Genomic DNA, 20,435 nt, shown 5'->3' with positions numbered 1-20,435 from the left:
ATGTACAAGAACTATCAGTACTTTCAACAAATGTTGATGTATGATGCTGAAACGTGGTTAATGACCAAAGCAGAGGGAAGTAAAATCCAGGCAAGTGAGATGAAAATCCTAAGAAGTATGCTGACCAAGACAAGACAGGACCAAACAAGAAATGCAATAATATAAGGGAAACTAGGTGTATTCGGAGTGAGAGAGAGTAGAATGTTCAAGACCGAGGTGGTATGGGCATGTAAAAAGAATGGAAGGAACAAGGACAAAACTATCTTTACATCGGGCTGTTTCCAGACCAATTTTGCTTTACAGGAGTGAACGCTTATTCATAAGTTAGAAGTAACAGATATGAAAGTAGCAAGAATGATTGCTGGTACAATCAGGTGGGAACAATGGCAAGAGGTTACTCAGAATGAGGAGATAAGTTAGGAATGAACTCGATGGATAAAGCTGTATGCATAAACTGGCTTCAGTTGTGAGGTCATGTGAGGCGAATGGACGAGGATAGGTTACCTAGGAGAAAAATGGACTCTGTTATGGAGGGTAAGAGAAGTAGAGGGAGACCAAGATGGCGATAGTTAGACTCAGTTTCTAATGATTCAGAGATATGAGGTATAGAACTAAACAAGGCCACAGAACTAGTAATAAATAGAGGATTGTGGCAGCATAACAATCTATAATTAAAATGTATGTATGTAGCTGGTCCTGCCTAAGATGATCAATTAAGTTATCTACCCAGTCCTGTTGTGGAGCCTCCCTTCTCAGCCCCCACCCCCCAATCTAGATTTAATGTGAGTGAGCCCATACCCCTCTAAATTTTTGCATGACCCATTCGCCCTCATTTGTATTACCTGAGTGCCTTATTAGAATAGATATTTGATTTTTGTTGTTGTTGTTGATCATTTTTCATATGTCACAGATGAACCTTAACACCCCTTGTAACAAATGCTGGTTCGGACTGAGGTATGAGTGGGTGCAGTATGATATTTTTTTTTTTGCTAGTTGCTTTACGTCGCACCGACACAGATAGGTCTTACGGCGACGATGGGACAGGGAAGGGCTAGGAGTGGGAAGGAAGCGGCTGTGGCCTTAATAAAGGTACAGCCCCAGCATTTTCCTGGTGTGAAAATGGGAAACCACGGAAAACCATTTTCAGGGCTGCCGACAGTGGGGTTCGAACCTACTATCTCCCGAATACTGGATACTGGCCGCACTTAAGCGACTGCAGCTATCGAGCTCGGTACTGTATGATATATGATTTATGTTCATTCTTTAATCATTTTAGGTTCTTTGATTGTTTATTTCATTGTTTGCTTTCTCAATGCTTTTCATTATGAAGAACATTTCTGTTTCTGTTTTTGTGTATAATGCTCTTCTCTGTCAGGAATAGAACAAAACAATAGTTCTCAACAACAGCAGCAACAGTTGTAATTAAATTTCATACTTTTATACTTAGAAATGTATTTCAGTTATATAAAAATGTTCTAAATTGGGTTTCAAGTAACAATTACTGTCTTATTTATGATTTTATAATGTTACGTTACCAAATCATGACATAGTGCTTTTCTGATTTTGTTTTCTAGTTTTTGAAGTAAAAAATCACCAAGTCCAGTATATTTCCAAAATGAATGACAAAAATCAAAATTTGAGAAGTGGGTGTTGAAAAGTTGTAAAATATTTGTATTATGAAGTGGAAGAAATTTATAAAGCTTTTCATTTTAAAATATGCAAGCGAAACTAGCAAAGAAAAAATATTCTCTTTGCTCTCGTGTTAAATTCCATATTATCGACACAGTACCCTTTACATGTTACAAATTTCATATTTGGTCCGTATTGAAATGTACCTCAATTTAAGATATTATCAAAATTTATTAGGATCAACCTATTCAATACAATAGAATTTACAAAGTTAGGACTTACATCCTATTAAACTAAAATTTAAAAGGGCATCATCAGCCTTTTTACACTCATACTCAAAGATAAAAATCAGGATCCTGATCTACATAGCGCCATACTACAGTTAAATATTACGACTTTTCAACAAGAAAGTTTCAATGTCATCACAAGCGGCTACTAAGTTCCACTAACCTTCTCTTCAACATGTAAATCAAGTTGCTTCCAGCCGAATTTCACTTGAACTTTGATATGGCAACTTTAGCCATAGACCTTCTTATTTATGTGGTTAAGGCCTAGTTTGTCTAATTTATAAAATCATTTTAAAATTACTAGTGTAATATCATACCAACTTCAACTTTCTTTTTGCAAACATTTTAAATGAAGTTTTTAATTGTAAATTATTACTGAAGAACTCTTAACAATTTCTCACATTGTATAATTTCACTCTAATCTTATATTCTCATATTATATTTTTTACCATGACAATCAGGATCCTGATTTTTATCTTTGAGTATGAGTGTAAAAAGGCTGATGATGCCCTTTTAAAGGGCAAAACACGTCCCTTCAAATTTTAGTTTAATAGGATGTAAGTCCTAACTTTGTAAATTCTATTGTATTGAATAGGTTGATCCTAATAAATTTTGATAATATCTTAAATTGACAGTACCCTTTACCTACAGGGCACAGATATATTTCTTGGTTCAAAACAAAGGGTTATTATTCTGTATGGTTTGATCCTAAAATCATGGTTATACATCCAATAGAAAGCTAAAGAAGAGCCAATAATCATCATTGAATTAAAACAGTCTATCAGCACACTTGAGTAGCAGCTGTTCAGTCATTCCTGTCACAACAAGCACAGTTGTCCTGAACATTTTAAAAATCGTGATGGCACACAAATTTTGGTATATTTTAAAATATTTTAATTTTTACTACATCCACTGAAAATGGAATACAGTTTCCAAAAGCCATTTCTGGATTTCATAAATTTTGACAAAGTGTGCTGATACAGTCTGTGATTTAAATCAATAAATTGTAGCAATAAAGAAACTTCCATTAGAAAATTCACTAAATTAGTTAAGTAGACGTCTACAACTGAACTTACATCAGCAGTCGACACAGAAGAAACAACAGCAAAATCAGCAATAGTGAGGTTATTGCCAGCTACCCATTCCTGGTTCTCAAGAAATTTATCCAGAAATTCATAGGCTTCTTCTAGTTTCTTCAATTTGGCAGGATCATAATCAGCACCAGCAAAGGCCACAGGATACTAGAAAAATCATTTATCACTTTAAAAGAATCCCTTATTTCAAATATGTATATTTAATTTCAGTATCATAGCTTCAGTATTAGTTTTTAATGTTCAGCCACCATCAGCATGAAGGGTGAAAAGGGGTGAAAAAAGGAAATGTTCAAAATGACTTAGATTATGGATGTGTTGTAGAAATCAATTCCGATAGGGAACTTGAAATATTTATTCCAAATTAGTAAATTTATAATACCAATATACAATTGGTTCATTATTGGACATTATAGAATTTCCAGTTAACTCGTTTCTGTTGCCAGCGTTTCACCCCAGTGTTCCAATTTGGGCTCATCAGTTGGTGTAACTAGTACACCTACCAAGACACATGACTAGTGCATACTGTGGAGGCGGCGGCGGCAACAACAAGGTGTTTTCATTCCGCACCTGGAGGGCGGGGCGGGCCACTCAGAGGGTAACGCCCTCTCTCAGGCCGCGAGAAGTGGTAGAAGCAGGTGACATGCAGAATAATGAAGAGGGGAAAACTGTGGAGGCCACTGCATAGGCTACTTAGAGTCACCGGTATTGCCAATGCACTATGAGAGACTTTGTCTTTTTTTTTTTCTTTCAAAAAATCCAGTTCCCATAGAGAACCTGAAATATTTGTCCCAAATGAGTAAATTTACAATACCAATATAATTGGTCCACTATTGGACATCATAAATTTTCCAGCTAACTCATTCCTGTCGCCAGCATTTCACATCAGTGTGCCAATTTGGGCTCATCAGTTGGTAACTAGAAAAAGAGGCAAAGTCTCTCATAGTGCATTGGCATTGCCGGTGGCTCTAAATAGCCTATGCAGTGGCCTCCAAGGTATGCAAGGCAGGTGTGTTAGTTACCAACTGATGAGCCAAAATTTGGCACACCGGGACAAACCACTGGCAACAGAAATGAGTTAGCTGGAAGATGTATAATGTCCAATAACAGACCAATTATATTGTTATTATGGATGTGTGTATGTTCCTGCATAGTTCTCAACCAAACTTGGTACTCACATGACTTAGTATCTGCAAAATTACTGTGGTGGTAAGACATGATTAACGCCCCAGGGGGAGGGATGATATATAAAAATAAGCAAAAATCAATATTAGTGTTGAATCCATGGCTTTTGAGGTCACTGAGATGAATTGTGACACTCTGGATGCCATTTAAGGCCACGTTCAGCATCCATTGGCATGAGAGTTGAGAATAATAATGTTACTGGCTTTGCATTCCATTAACTACTGTTTTTGAAGATGCCGAGGTGCTGGAATTTAGTTCCGCAGGAGTTCTTTTACGTGCCAGTTAATCTACCGACATGAGGCTGACATATTTGAACACCTTCAAATATTACCGGACTGAGCCAGGATCGAACTTGCGAAGTTGGAGTCAGAAGGAGAGGGCATGAACCGTATGAACCACTCAGCCCGGCATGGAGGTTGTAAAGGGGTGAACAAGAATATGTCTAAAATGACTGATATTTGTCTTTAGTCCACAGTTTCTGGGGTGCCTAGCCTGATTGGTGCCAATCTCAGTGGCAGTTGGAATCATGTACATCATATCTATTGCACAAGGTATAAATATATAATTATAATTTATTTCTATCTTTTCTGGTAATGATCAGCTACTTTCCTAACAATTTGGGCTGCCACAAGAAAATAGTTAAACATGAAATTGCAATCTTAAATTAAAACTAAAAATTAAGCACATAACAATAACTCTAAATTATACAAAAGAGTTCATAAACTATCAGTCAACGTCACAATAAAGAAACCTACAAAAACATTATTTCAAACAGTTAATACAAATTCTAAAATTAAAAAGTCAAGGAAGTGCCTGAGCAAAGCCAGGTAATACAGCTAGTTATTTTATAAAATAGATGCATTACAAATTCCAAGACCACAGTATAGTATTCAGTCAAGCTAAGAAGTTATGTTCAAGTAGATGTAATTATTTTTTAAAATTACAGGACATTTAGTATGGGGTTTAGATCAAAATGGTAAAGTGAACTTAGAGCCATAGATAGCTCTTAGATTGTAACATGGAGTGTGGGTTCCTTTCTTTGTCAGTCAGAAAAGTACTGCTGATTTTATCATCGTGACTTTTTCCTTTAATTCAGACAATGTACCTATTTTATAATACAGTCCTATTGTTTTTAAAATTCTAATATACAATCTATGATGTGTAAGCTAGACAAGGTTCTAGCATGGCCTAGTATGGCCTTCACAGCTGATCTGATGTAGTGTTGCCACAGCCACACTTTAGCTCTAGACCCAGAACAGTGACACAAATATATAAACAGCAAAGTTCTTCAAAAATTACTATATATCTCAGACTTTTGCAAGAAGCTAGAGGAAGATAAAGAATCTAAATAATATACTTACATAATACTCAGCAAATCTTTGGTAGAGTGTTCCCATATCAAAATACAATCTTTGGTCTACTTGGGCTCTCTTCTTAACATCTTTGGGGTAGAGAGATTCATCTTTTCCATACTGCTGCACCAGGTAACTCAGTATGGCTCGGCTGATAACATATAGTAAATTACGACATAAAGTATTGTGTAAAATATTTATATACCAACATTGCAAACCGTAGTAAAATGATGACTAGTAAAAGAGATGAACACTCATCTATTACATACATACACAAATAGATATGGAAATTGCTGCAACCATACAAAGTCATCCATCTATATATGTAAAATAAGAGTTTTATCTGTACATTGTTCAGAATTAAAAAAAAAAAGGATGGTCCACAGTAACAAGGAAATGCACTTTTCAAAATTTCCATCATCTCTATCTGCTTGACTGGCTGAAGGGAATTTAATGAAAGTAAATACTGTACGTTAAGTTAGAGAATAAACCACTACAATCTAGGCTATAAATAATTTTATTCACACTGAGTGAAAGAGTAGTTTAGGGGAAGGCCTAAAATTTAATTCTCAAATATTTACGTTATTATTAGTGCTCCTATTTTAAGTATGTTAATATTAAATCTTAATAATTATATTTTAATTATAAATCACATGCCTGATTTAACCTTGAGGAGGTACAATGACTGAAGATGTCTTCAATGAAAGACGAAACATGTCTCACATTTCATAAGGTAGGTACAGAATACAAAAAGGTTCCTGACATCAAAATTGAAAGGAATTAAAGGCTACAAAATTTTAAGATTTGTATGCTCTCTGAGTGAATTTTGACAGAAGGTGAAGGTTGAGAGTCTACCAACTTAAGTGTGGTAATAATAGTATTTTATTTTGTTGAGACTTTGACTCAGTACTATACAATAAAACTTCTACCAAAGAAAACATATTACGGTACCCATGTATTACAATTAAATAGAAGTACAGCATGATTATACAATTAAAAATGATTTAATATTTGTTTACACAACATGAAAATAATAGAAACTAAAGCGACTGCCAGAATGACGGATGCGCGCGGCAAGTGGGTGAATCATACCTTTGTCCATGACCTTGGCAAAAAGAATATACCCTTGCTACCCTTCTACACAGCACATGCAAAGTCTCCATTACTTGCTATGGCACTAAACACATCAGTTAGCCGAGACAAATGACATTTTGTGCGTATTTCTGCTAATAATTTTGTTAAAAATAAAATAAAGGAAAGAATTAGCTGATAAGACAGCAGGACTTGTACAAATTGCTTTTCTTAATAATTCCTATAGTTCCTAGTTTCAGCTGACTAAAATGGAATTAAAAATATAATGTTTCCTCCAAAAAGGTGGGGCGGGGGGCAGTTGCTCCCCCCCCCTCCCCTTGCGCCCCTAGGCGCCGCTACTGGAAGGTATATAGAATTAAATTCCTGATCATTTGTGTCTTAAACCTTTTTACTGTACTGGTCATGATAACAGAGATATTCATGAATTTGAGTTCTTGTTCCTAAATTCATATCAACGCCGAGCCATGAGAAAATGGGTATGAAATTAAGTATCCTATGGCTTTTAGTGCCGGGAGTGTCTGAGGACATGTTTGGATCGCCAGGTGCAGGTCCTTTGATTTGACGCCCATAAGCGACCTGCGTGTCGTGATGAGAATGAAATGATGATGAAATGTCGTATGGCTTTTAGTGCCGGGATATCCCAGGACGGGTTCGACTCGCCAGGTGCAGGTCTTTCTATTTGATGCCTGTAGGCGACCTGTGCGTCATGATGAGGATGAAATGATGATGAAGACAACATATACACCCAGCCCCCGGGCCACTGGAATAAATCAATTAAGGTTAAAATCCCCAACCCGGCCGGGAAACGAACCCGGGACCCTCTGAACCGAAGGCCAGTACGCTGACCGTTCAGCCAACGAGTCAGACGAAATGATGATGAAGACGACACATACACTCAGCCCCCGTGCCAGCAAAATTAACCAATGATGTTTAAAATTCTGGACCCTGACGGGAATCGAACCCGGGACCCCTCTGACCAAAGGCCAGCACGCTAACCATTTAGCCATGGAGCCGGACAAGAAAATGGGTAAATAGAATTTAATGAAAATCAGTATATGAAGTCTGGGCTAAAAAGAATTACAGTCTAGGCTATAAATAATTTTATTCACACTGGATGAAATGGTAATCTTGGGGAAGGTACCTAAAAATTCATTTTTAAATACCTATGTTATTGGTCTTGTTGAAAAGTACTACATAACAAAAGTTATAGAGAACACAGTTTCTGATCATTTATGTTTTATTCAGTTTTACTGTACCGACTATGATAAGAATGGTGGTGGTGATTTTTGTTTTAAGAGGAAGTACAACTAGGCAACCACCTTCTACATAACACTAATCAGAAAGCAAAAAATGGAAGGGGTCCAACATTTTGAAAAATGAAGATATCAGTTTAAGAAAGACAAGGGCCATGAAGGGTGTGAAAATGAAAGGCTCGCTAGGCCTCCACACGTAATACTTTTGCGATTAGAATAGAACAAGAGTTGATTAAGGGAGGTTGGACAGGATAGATGAAAGTGCGGAGCCTGACACAAGTATGTGGAAGTAATGCCAGGACTCAGCTAAAGGCCCTGTGGTCGCCAACCCACGCTCGCAAGTTCAAAGACCCTGGAACTCATATTAGTTACCTCTTACAATAGACAGGGGATGCCGTGAGTGTTAATCCCCACCCATGGGGACGACTATGATAAGAGAATTCATGAATTTAGACTTTTGTTACGTAGTCCATATCAGCGCCGAGCATTGTTGACATGAAAATATTGTTCAATCATGTTAACTGGCGATGGTTTTTGTCATGATCTTCTTAAGGTATAAAAAACATGGTCATCAGTCCATATCGACAAGAAAATTTGAAGATGATTATAAAAGTGAGAAAAAATCGTAAAGGAACGATTGCTTGAAGAATAAGACAAGAAGGAGTCATGAAAAAGGAGGACTTCTATTACATTAGATGCCCTAATATCACAGAGTCAAAAGAAAACTAAATGTGAAGGCCTACAATATTGAAAGGTCATAAAATTGATCAGTTATAACATTACATTGACCACTGTATTTTGTGATGTGCTTTGTCTCTTTTGCTGCCACTCATCTCCGATAGATGGGATTACTGATGCGTACTGAGTATAACAGCCTGCGTACTGAGTATAACAGCCTGTCTGAATATTGGCAGGAAGTAGGTAGAGGGCTAGGTAAGATTCTTCTTTAGCATGCCATTCCTCTGGTTCATACATTTTCTGATACTACTGGTACGAAACACACTGGTTCATCATAGGATTCCAGCTATTTGGTCCCTATTCTGAGGCACTGATTGGAATGATCAGTGTGCACACTTAACAGAATAATGGCAGAGAAGTGCTCACAGCTGTTTGCAGTCTGATCATTCCAGCTCTAGAACTTTGGACTGTTAGTGGCAGTGAAGTGTGATCGAGTGTTTCATATTATAGCATTGCTTTTAAGAGTAACATTTCTACTGATGTTATTGTAATGACCTATGTTGATTTCAGTTGGGAAAATCACAAAGGCAGTATTTCTGAGGATATAATAAGGCAGGTAGAGAGTGAGTGTCTGCCATTATAATGAAAACTGCCCAACTCGATTGTGACTGGCAGTAGACAAGTGGGTCTGCCATCATAATGAAAACTCCCCAACTTGATTTGGACTGATAGTAGGCCTGCCATTACAATGGAAATTCCTTAAGCCATTCTCCACATGAAAAAAGACGTATGGTGACCTCCCTGTCACATTTCTAGTGTAACGTTAAGAACTATGCAATTTAATACAATCTTACTCACAACGTGTACTCTACTTAACCTAGAATTCTGAATACAATGTAGAATTCTATTGTGAAGCACAGGTACATCGGCTGGTTTGAAATCAAATCAAATCCACATAGAGTACCAATGGTGAAATGTAAATTATTATAGAGAATCCACATAAATATCACAGTAACATGTAATGTAGGAGGCAGCAATTGACAATATCAGTGCAAGAAAGGACCATAGGACAGGCTAGAATGTCACAACTTTGCATGTAACATGCTAGAAAAATATGCCACAGCATCCTACTTGAGTCAAAAATCAAAAAATAACTGGGATTTTTTTTTTAAAGTTGCTTTACATCGCACCGACACAGATAGGTCTTATGGCAATGACGGGAGAGGAAAGACCTAGGAATGGGAAAGAAGCGGCTATGGCCTTAATTAAGGTACAGCCCCAGCATTTGCCTGGTGTGAAAATGGGAAACCACGGAAAACCATCTTCAGGGCTGCCAACAGTGGGGTTCAAACCCACTATCTCCTGGATGCAAGCTCACAGCTGCGTGCTCCTAACTGCATGGCCAACTCGCCCGGTGTTAAGATTTTTGGGGATATATTAAAGGCAATGGGTTGAGATATAGTGCCATACCTGAAATACTTATTTGATTACTGTTTGCATGAACGAGTTATACCAAATTAATTAAGAGTTGCAATAGTAGCCCCAGTGTACAAAAGAAAGGGTGATAAACATAAAATGGATAATTACAGGCCAGTCAGCTTAACATGTTGTTTTAAAGCTCTGGGAAAGTATACTTTCTGATAATATTAGATACATTTGCAAAATTACTAATAGTGGACATGATATATGCTTTTGGGCTTTTGCTGTATCAGAAAACAAGGTAAAATTCTGTACGTTTCACAGAGAAATTTGCTCCGCATCTTCAGAAGAAAATCTTGTCTGTTTACGAGGATGACTTCTCAGATGATGGAGGTTTGAATTTAAGAATGCTTTACCACTGGTCTTTAATAAGTGATACTCTCATTCATCTCTAGATGGCTCACTGGGTGCAGAACTGAACCATCTCGTGATGAGGAGAGTATGAATTTGGAATTACTAACTGTTCTGATACAAAGCAGTTCAGGTTTAGGAAAGGTTCTTCCTGTGAGGTTTAACTTGTAGGATTCCAGCAAGATATAGCAGAGATTTTAGATTCAGAAGGTCAAATGGACCGTATCGTTATTGTCTTATCTAAGGCTTTTGATAAATTTGGGAAGATAACTGACAGAAATGAGGGCTATTGGACTAGACAAAAGAGTGGTTGAATCAGTGGCTAAATTTCTAGAAAATATAACTCAGAGAATTATAGATGAAGTGTTACCTGATCCTGTATTAATTGAGAGGGGTGTCCCACAGGGCAATATTATTGGATCTATATGTTTTCTTATATATGGTATACGCCAAAATATACAGTACTCATTTTCGCACAGTGCGCATGCGCACACCTGAGCATCTGCGTGTTGTTACTTCGGCATGATGAATTGTTAGTTGTGTAAAGAACGTTGTGCTCTGTGATTGGAAGTGACAATGGGTCTCGCGACGGAGAAAAAAGTGTTTATAGTGGAGTATTATTTTCATTCGTACGGAAACGGTTATCAAGGTGGGCCGAGTTTAAAGTTAGTGGCGGAACAATATCGTGAACGCTTCAATAAGCCAGCACCTAGCAACACAGTTATGCTATGTATTGCTAAAAAATTTCGTCGTACGGGTAGTGTATTGTGCCAGGAACATGCAGATGAATAGACAGTGGTTTCAACAAGACGGGGCGACCTGCCACACTGCTCAACAGACTATGGCTATGCTGCAAGAAACTTTCCAGGACGAGAAATTTCCGGCGAGGCTGAGTTCCCCTACCCATCACATTCCCCCGATCACACGCCACCTGATGCTTACGTGTGGAGAATGTTAAAGGAGCAAATTTTCAATTGTCCAGATCCACCCAAAACTGTGCCTGCATTACGCCAGAAGATCGTCTCGTGCTTCGGGACTCTGCAGCAACCTACAGTATGTTCCAGAATATGTTGGAAAATCTGCGTGATCGTTATGAACACTGCGTACAGCGTAATGGAACACATTTTGAACATTTACACTATCATCTCGATAAGTAAGGTAATGACAATAAAACTAACATAATTTCCAGTACTGTATATTTTGGCGCATACTGTACAATAGAAGTCCATTATAACGAGAATTCATATCAAGGAAAAATTTAATCACTAAAGCAGATTGTCGTTATATCCAATCTTTTGTTGGTTGGGAAAAAAGCCACATACATTAAAATGGTATGAAAGTGCTGTAAGTTAGTTCAAAACTTGTGCTTTCACAGATGACTTCTATCAGCGTTGGCAACTCTGCAGATTTTCTGCTAAATTTGATGGAATTTTAAATGTAACAGTGGGCGAATTTTCCATTTAGCAGACAGCAGAATTTTTGACAAATATTTAAACTTCTGTGAACGATTTTCACTAGATTAGTTTTGCAACAATATCACTAGTTATCGTAAGGAGAAAAAACAATACAGAACTTATTAATCCCTTTGTTAAGTGAATGTATGCTGCATACTCTAGTTAACAAAAATATGGTGACCAAGCCATCTGTCTTTGCTCCATCATTAGTCATCAAGTGAGGCCTGTTGATGCCCCCCATTTTCTACACCAGCTCTGGCCCACAGCCTCAGTCCTGGTCAGCATTTGTTTGGATGCAATCATTACTGTAATCTTGATAAGTTGGGCAGACTCAAGATAGAAAGACCCTGTTAGAAATATAGTTCATTCCAGGGCCTCCAGAGTCAAGGAGAAAGATGTTGACGAGTTAACTATGGAGGGTAGCCATGATCTACTCAGTATATAGCCGTCACCTTTGTTAAAATTATTCGGGTGTTTAGCAATTTCTATCACCTAACGAATTATTCTAGCTATAAAATGTTTCTTTTTATAAATGACAGAATTTGCATCAAAAATGATTTGAAGGTCATTATGTATGGCATATTCTGCCACAGGAGACTCTCTGTCTGGCAAAAGGCATAAGTGCCTGTGATGTTCTTTATCCCTCATTGCTACCTTCCTACATGTTTGGCCAACACAAACCAATCCACAGGTGCAAGTAATCAGTTACTGTATGTAATCAACGATGGTGCTGATCCCCTGAAAATTATGCAGCAAAGTAAGGTACCGGTAACACAAGATGGCTGTCTATTCAAGTGTAATAGGGCATGCCCTTTCCAAATGGCTTGAATTAATGCCCCATTTTCAAGTAACAAGGTCAAATGAATAACACTTCATTGCTGAACTTCTGTACAGCATTTACAGTGATGTATCATTAACAATATTTGTCTTATTTTTCCTAAAACCCTATTTGGAAGAATGTCAGAAAATATATAAATCATTCCAGTCAAACTCTGCAGACTAGTCTCAGCTTTTAAAAATGACCTCATGCTACTAATTAGAAGTATTACTAGAAGAATTGTTGCTCCAGGATACAAGGGTGATCTGTTGATAGTAAATATTAGTAAATATAAATCTCCCAAAATATATCTTGGCTATGAAGTTGAAGCTCTTTTTCAAAATGATAAAAACAATGAAATCGATAATGAAAGTGAAAATAACTTTTGAAATAGATGTGAGAATTTCCTTATGCACCTAGCTGCCAGTTGAAGTGTCAGCTATCTTACAAGTTGTCAGTATTACAGAAAGTCTTTTTCGGTTGCTCCAAAAGAGTGTCTTCGTGTGCTAAAGGAGCCAATAAATACCCTTAATAAGGAGTTACAATATTCCGACAGTAGTATAACAAAAGTTGATTTCCAATGGTCCAAATAATTGTGGAGTCGAAGAACTATAAAAATAGGTACCATAGAGTTCTTGAATTACATGCGGTTGTATAAACTCGCAAGTAGTTTGAATCCTTCCGAAGAAGTTTCTAAATTAGCCTTTGCACTTTTAGTGTTACATTAGAATTTAGCTGGTTTTCAACTAAGATTTAGCAGAGATAAGATTTCTAGGTTGGCAATACTGGTTTCCATACTATGGCTTACTCATCAGTTATTTTTCCAAACCCAATACTATGTGAATGCGTATGTTTCATTTTCATTCTTAAAAATTGTAATGGTATCACTCCTGAGACTTTTGTGGCAAATGTTTCAGTTTTCTTATTCAAACAGGACCATTTACTGTAACTTAATCATATATGTACCATGAAAACGTATTTCAAGTACCAAGTGCCATTTTGCTACAGTGTACATGTAAATAAACTTCTGAAATCAGTGATGCACTCTGCCGTATCTTGAGGTATATCACATTCTTATTTAATTTCAGTACGGTACATAGCATTAAAATTAAGAGATTTCAGCCTTTAATTCTAACGAGTTAACAACTGCTATTGGCCACGTTATTTACGTACTTATTACAAAAAACATGCTGAAAAGTTGAAGCACAATTAACCAGTGGAAAGATATATAGATATGTGCTTTCCAGAATTATCAATTGTATCAAGTTCTGCTGGGCATTTGAGCTTGCACTGTGAGGTCACAATGAGATTAATGATTCTGAAAATCCTTGCGTCTCCTACGGACTAGCAGATTTCATGACAAGTATAGATAATACAGTAAAGGAACACATGAAATTGTATCAAGTGTTTAAAGGGACCTCCAAAACCATTCAAAATTAACTATTGCAGTGTATGTTAGAAGTTTGTCATGAAACAGTAATGCATGAAATGAAGGAAGCGGATTTCATTGCAGTAATGGCAGATGAAACAGCTGATATCTCTCAACAGTCAGAGTCAGTACTGCTTTTTCGTTATGAGGATAACAGCAAGCCATTTGAAAGGTCTTGGGGATTTTTTAAACCAGGGGGTCAAAGTGAAGATGCAGTTTCTGAATGCATTATAAATTAACTAAATCCTATGTTTGAAGATAAACCTCACAAACTAATTTGTGCAGAATTTTGATGGATGTTCTGTGATGAGTGGTGCAAAAAGTGCTCATCAGTTGAACTTAATTACGGATGTTTTTCCTTGATTTATCAGCTTTCCCCACTTACTTTTCAAGGTCGCCACAACACTAGTCTGTATTGCAATCAGTGGTGGCGCGTTGAATTCCGAATTGTCTTGCAACTTGGTGGAACTTCAAATCTAGAAGAGTGAATGTAATATTTAAGAACAAGGAAAGTTTGAAAGAATGTTTGCTAGAATTGGAGAAAATGCCACATGATAAAACTTTTGCCTTGGGATGATTGGTTTGCGACATTATTTGAATAACGAAGAATTTATTTACTGGTTAACTCTTTTTAGCAAAATAATGCCACATGAAGGCCTTTTAAACAAACAGTTACAAGCAAGGTCGATAGATGCAATCAAAGCAAGGAATGTAATGTCTAATTTCATAGGTGTTGTGAGGCAGATTAGAGATGGCAAAGGCCTGCCATTATAGTGAATACTCACCTATTCGACTGTGACTGGTAGTAGACAAGAGGGCCTGCCATTATAACCAAAACTCCCCCAACTAGATTGACTGGCAGTAGGCAAAGGGACCTGCTATTGTTATTAAAACTCCCCAACTTGGCTGTGACTGGCAGTAGAAAAGCGGGGCCAGCGATTATAGTATAAAACCTTCCGAACTCGATTGTGAATGGCAGTAGGCAAGGGGTCTTGGCACTATAATCAAAACTCCCGAACTCGACTGTTCCTGGCAGTAGGAAAAGGGGTCTGCCAATATGATCAAAACTCCCCTACCTGCACTTTACATGAGAAACAACGTATGGGGACCTTCCTGTGGAGTTTTTCAGGTAATGCTAAGACACATGCAGTTAAAAAAATTCTTGCTCACTGCATGTACAGTAACTCGCATAGAAATCTGTATACAATGTAGAATACTGTAGCGAACATGGGTACTCTTGCTAGTAAAAGTATATTCACAAAAAGATGCAAAAGTTGGAATCTGGAAAAGCAGCTGGGATTGATAAGTTTTCTGGGGATACACTAAAGGCAATGGGCTGGGATTTAGTGCCATATCTGAAATATTTATTTGATCATGTTTGCACAAAGAACTAAACCAAATAAATGGGGAAGTTGCTATAGTAGCCCTAGTGTACAAAGGAAAGGTATATAAACACAGAGGAGATACTTACTACAGGCCACAGCCATAAATGCAGATTAGGGTCGGTCAGTCGGTCGGTCGGTCGGTTGGAATCAGTAAAAGTAAATAAATCAATAAAACCAGCAACAAGGCACAGATAGAGGAGAGAACGTCCAATAGGCAGCTGCTTGCTACCATGGCAGACTCACTAGTGTGACTCGCTTGGCATAGCAAAATTCCGGGATCGAGCAGGGGACATCTTCAGTATGGGCACAACTCCATCCAGACCCTTAAAAATGCCAGGCACAGTATATAGTGAAAGACAGGGAGCTCTATGCCCAATTGGACCATAGCCTACAAGCCTGGGAAACTTCTCCTATCATCATGGTACCAGTTGAGAAAGCCTAATATGTCATGTTAAAGTTCCTGTAACATGATGTTTTATGCAACTGGATCAATAGTTTTACATAGAATCTGACATACAGGGACTTGAAAATCTTGCACGTTTATGTGTGCCTTGTCGAGAAGCTAGGGATCATATTGTTGAGCACTTTCTCTATTTTTTAAACATCCATCCAACCTTATATCATGTATAAGCAGAGCTCACCTCTCCCATAGAGCAAATCCATTGTCCACCATTGTTGGCACACAGTGCTGAGGATTTATCTGAAAATAATAATAATAATAATAATAATAATAATAATAATAATAATAATAATAATAATAATAATAATAATAATAATAATAATAATAATAATAATAATAATAATTGGTACCAAAAATTAAAAAAAAATTAATTATGTGTTTACTAGAAAATTAGGGTTGCACTTGTCACTTTAACAAGTACATATGCACATTTAGGTAGTCTTCCTATAATGCCCCCTGGTGAGGCTTATTATTAATCGGAAGAATTTAATGTCAAGAATAACCATTTCATTGAGGTATACACTTACCTTAATAAATTCTGGTTTAAGATGTTCACCAGCCATGAGATTAGTCAGCTTGAGATTAAGATCAACTCCAATAGTTTTGGCACAGAGCATGACTGATCTGCAGGGGGCACTTCCCGGAACATAGTAGAAGTCGATAGTCATGTTAATGGTGAACTGCAAAGATAGGCCAAAAAAGAGCACATATGGGATTTTTTTAAATGTATCTAAAATGTATTAATTTTAATTTTACAATAATAATCATTCCATGGTAATAAAGTGGATGTTAAATGGTTAATTCCTAGTTTACATTGAGGTGAATATTCTATGTGGAGGTTTAATTACGAGGGCTGTAAATAAAGATGCGAGGAACTTCAAAAGGTAGAAGTATTCAGTCAGCAGTATGTAAAGATTGCTGGTTACAGGGACAATGTCCAGTTAGTGGAGGTCACTAATACTAAAGAAGTATTAAAATTTACCTATGATAACAATTACATCTATATATATAAAATAAGAGTTTTGTCTGTACATTGCTCAGAATTTGAAAAGAATGGTATTTCTGTATCGGTCATGTCCATAGTAACAAGAAAATGCACTTTTTACTTTTCCGTAATTTCTGTCTGTCTGTCTGTCTGTCTGTCTGTCTGTCTGTCTGTCTGTCTGTCTGTCTGTCTGTCTGTCTGTCTGTCTGTCTGTCTGTCTGTCTGTCTGTACATGCATCACGAGAAAACGGTTGAAGAGAATTTAATGAAAATCAGTATGTGAAGTCAGGGGATGAGCCTCTACAATCTAGGCTATAAATCATTTTACTCACGCTGAGTGAAATGGTAGTTTAGGGGAAGGCCTAAAATTGAATTCTCAACTATTTATGTTATTAGTGGTCTAATGAAAATCAGTATGTGAAGTCGGGGGATGAGCCTCTACAATCTAGGCTATAAATCATTTTACTCACGCTGAGTGAAATGGTAGTTTAGGGGAAGGCCTAAAATTGAATTCTCAACTATTTATGTTATTATTGGTCGTATTTTAAAGAAAATGGGTATGCAAAGTTGGGGAATAAGTTGCTACAATCTAGACTATCAATAATTGTATTCACGCTGAGAAAAATGGTAGTTTAGGGGAAGGCCTAAAATATAATTCTCAAATATTGTTGTTATTAGTAGTCCTATCTTGATGAAAATCGGTATACAAAGTCAGGAAATAAGTCGCTATAGTCTAGGCTGTAAATTATTTTATTCACGCTGAGTGAAATGGTAGTTTAGGGGAAGGCCTAAAATGTAATTCTCAAATATTTCTTTTTAGAGGTGTAATCGATAAATGCTACATAACTAGGGTTATATAGTATTAAATTTCCTATTATTCATGTCTTATACATTGTTACCGTACTGGCTATGATCAGAAAGATATTAATGATTTTGGATCTTTGTTACTAAGTCCATATCAGCGCCGAGTAACGAGAAAATGGGTAAACAGTCTATATATATAAAATAAGAGTTTTGTCTGTACATTGCTCAGAATTTGAAAAGAATGGTATTTCTGTATCGGTCATGCCCATAGTAACAAGAAAATGCACTTTTTACTTTTCCGTAATTTCTGTCTGTCTGTCTATCTGTCTGTCTGTCTGTCTGTCTGTCTGTCTGTCTGTCTGTCTGTCTGTCTGTACACGCATCACGAGAAAACGGTTGAAGAGAATTTAATGAAAATCGGTATGTAAAGTCGGAGAATAAGAAACTACAGTTTATGGTATAAAATATTTTACAAATCACAGACACGAAAGAAAACTAAATGTGAAGGCCTACAATATAGAAAGCTCATAACATTGATCAACAATAACATTACATTGACCATTGTTTGTCGTGATGTGCTTTGTGTCATATGTTGCCCTTCATCTCCGGTAGATAGGATTACTGCTGCGTACAGAGTATTTTTTATTTGATTTACGTCGCACCGACATAGATAGGTTTTATGGCGACGATGGGATAGGAAAGGGCTAGGAGTGCCTTAGGCCTTAATTAAGGCAGGCCCAGCATTTGACTGGTGTGAAAGTGGGAAACCATGGAATACCATCATCAGCGCTGCCGACAATGGGGTTCGAATCCACTATCTCTCGGATGCAAGCTCACAGCTGCGCACCGCTAACCACACGGTCAACTCACCCAGTCGTACAGAGTGTAACAGCCTGCCTGAATATTGATGGGAAGTAGCTGGGGGAGTTAGATAACTTTCTTCTTTAGCATGACATTCCCCTGGTTTATAAATTTTCTGATACTACTGGTACGTAACACACTGGATCATCATAGCATTCGGGCTATTCAATCCCTACTCTGAGGCACTGATTGGAATGAACAGTGTGCATATTTAGCGGAATAATGGCAGATGAGTGTTCATGGCAATCTGCGGCCTGGTCATCCCAGCTCTGGAACTTTGGACTATTAGATTGGCACCGCAATCTAACCGCAGCACTGTTCGTTAAAAGTGATAAAACGTGCGGCTTTCCATTTGATCGAGTATTTTATATGATAGCATTGCTTTTAATCGCTATACTTACGTTTTTGTAATGACCTATGTTGATTTCAGGTTAAGAAAACCACAAAGTCAGTCTTTCTGAGAATCCCGTAGCGAAGCACGGGTACATCAGCTAGTTTAGAATAAGATACAAAAGTTGAAAACTAGAAAAGCAGCTGGAATTGATAAGATTTTGAAGGATATACTAAAGACAATGGGTTGGGATATAGTGTCATATCTGAAGTGCTTATTGGATTATTGTTCACATGAAGGAGCTATACCAAATGAATGGAGAGTTGCTATAGTAGCCCCTGTGCATAAAGGAAAGGGTGATTGACATAAAGCTGAAAATTACAGGCCAGTCAGTTTGACGTGCATTGCATGTAAGCTTTGGGAAAGCATTCTTTCTGATTATATTAGACATTTTTGAAAAATTAATAACTGGTTCGATAGAAGGCAGTTCGGGTTTAGGAAAGGTTATTCCACAAGCTCAACTTGTAGAATTCCATCAAGGTATAGCAGATATCTTGGATTCAGAAGGTCAAATAGATTGACCTATCTAAGGCATTGATAGGGTGAATCATGGGAGAATACTGGCAAAAATGAGAGCAATAGGACTTGACAAAAGAGTGATGAATGGGTGGCTGTATTTCTAGAAAATAGATCTCAGAGAAATAGAGTAGGTAAGCTTTATCTGACCCTATAATAATTAAGAGGGGAATTCCTCAAGTCAGTAATTGGACCTTTATGTTTTCTTATATATATAAATGATATGAGTAAACAAGTGGAATCAGAGGTAAGGCTTTTTACGGATGACGATATTCTGTATAGAGTAGGTAATAAATAAGTTACAAGATTGTGAGCAACTGCAAAATGACCTTGATAATGTTGTGAGATGGACAGTAGGCAATGGTATGATGGTAAACAGGGTTAAAGGTCAGGTTGTGAGTTTCACAAATAGAAAATATCCTCTCAAGTTTAATTACTGTGTTGATGACGTGAAAGTTCCTTATGGGAATGATTGTAAGTACCTAGTTGTTAATATAAGGAAAGATCTTCATTGGGGTAATCACATAAATGGGATTGTAAATAAAGGGTACAGAGCTCTGCATATGGTTATGAGGGTATTTGGGGTTTGTAGTAAGAATGTAAATGAGAGAGCATGTAAGTCTCTGGTAAGACCCCAACTAGAGTATGGTTCCAGTGTATGGGACCCTCACCAGGATCACTTGATTCGTGGACTGGAAAAATCCAAAGAAAAGCAGCTTGACTTGTTCCAGGTGATTTCCAACAAAAGAGTAGCGTTACAAAAATGTTGCAAAGTTTGTGCTGGGAAGACTCGAGAGAAAGAAGACGAGCTGCTCGACTAAGCATATATTCCGAGCTGTCAGTGGGAAGAAGGCGTGGAATGACATTAGTAGACAAATAAGTTTGATTGGTGTCCTTAAAAGTAGGAAAGATCACAATATGAAGATAAAGTTGGAA

At 37.3% G+C, this 20,435-nt stretch overlaps 1 protein-coding gene across 1 annotated transcript in view; it reads right to left on the bottom strand.

Moving 5' to 3' along the window:
* The window catches only part of LOC136858349 (glutathione S-transferase 1-1), a 33,504-nt gene that overhangs the window by 7,459 nt on the left and 5,610 nt on the right, over nucleotides 1-20,435 (bottom strand). The window contains exons 2-5 of the mRNA XM_067137823.2: nucleotides 16,470-16,622; nucleotides 16,124-16,182; nucleotides 5,554-5,695; nucleotides 2,993-3,157 (exon numbers count right to left, since the gene is read on the bottom strand). Coding sequence (XP_066993924.1) covers nucleotides 2,993-3,157; nucleotides 5,554-5,695; nucleotides 16,124-16,182; nucleotides 16,470-16,610 — 507 coding nt within the window. The 5' untranslated portion in view covers nucleotides 16,611-16,622. The remainder of the gene's footprint in view (nucleotides 1-2,992; nucleotides 3,158-5,553; nucleotides 5,696-16,123; nucleotides 16,183-16,469; nucleotides 16,623-20,435) is intronic.

The sequence above is a fragment of the Anabrus simplex genome, chromosome 1 (assembly GCF_040414725.1).
Source record: "Anabrus simplex isolate iqAnaSimp1 chromosome 1, ASM4041472v1, whole genome shotgun sequence".
Classification (NCBI taxonomy): domain Eukaryota; kingdom Metazoa; phylum Arthropoda; class Insecta; order Orthoptera; family Tettigoniidae; genus Anabrus; species Anabrus simplex.
The sequence above is the reverse complement of the archived record's forward strand: the minus strand, read 5'-3'. Positions and strand labels throughout refer to the sequence as shown.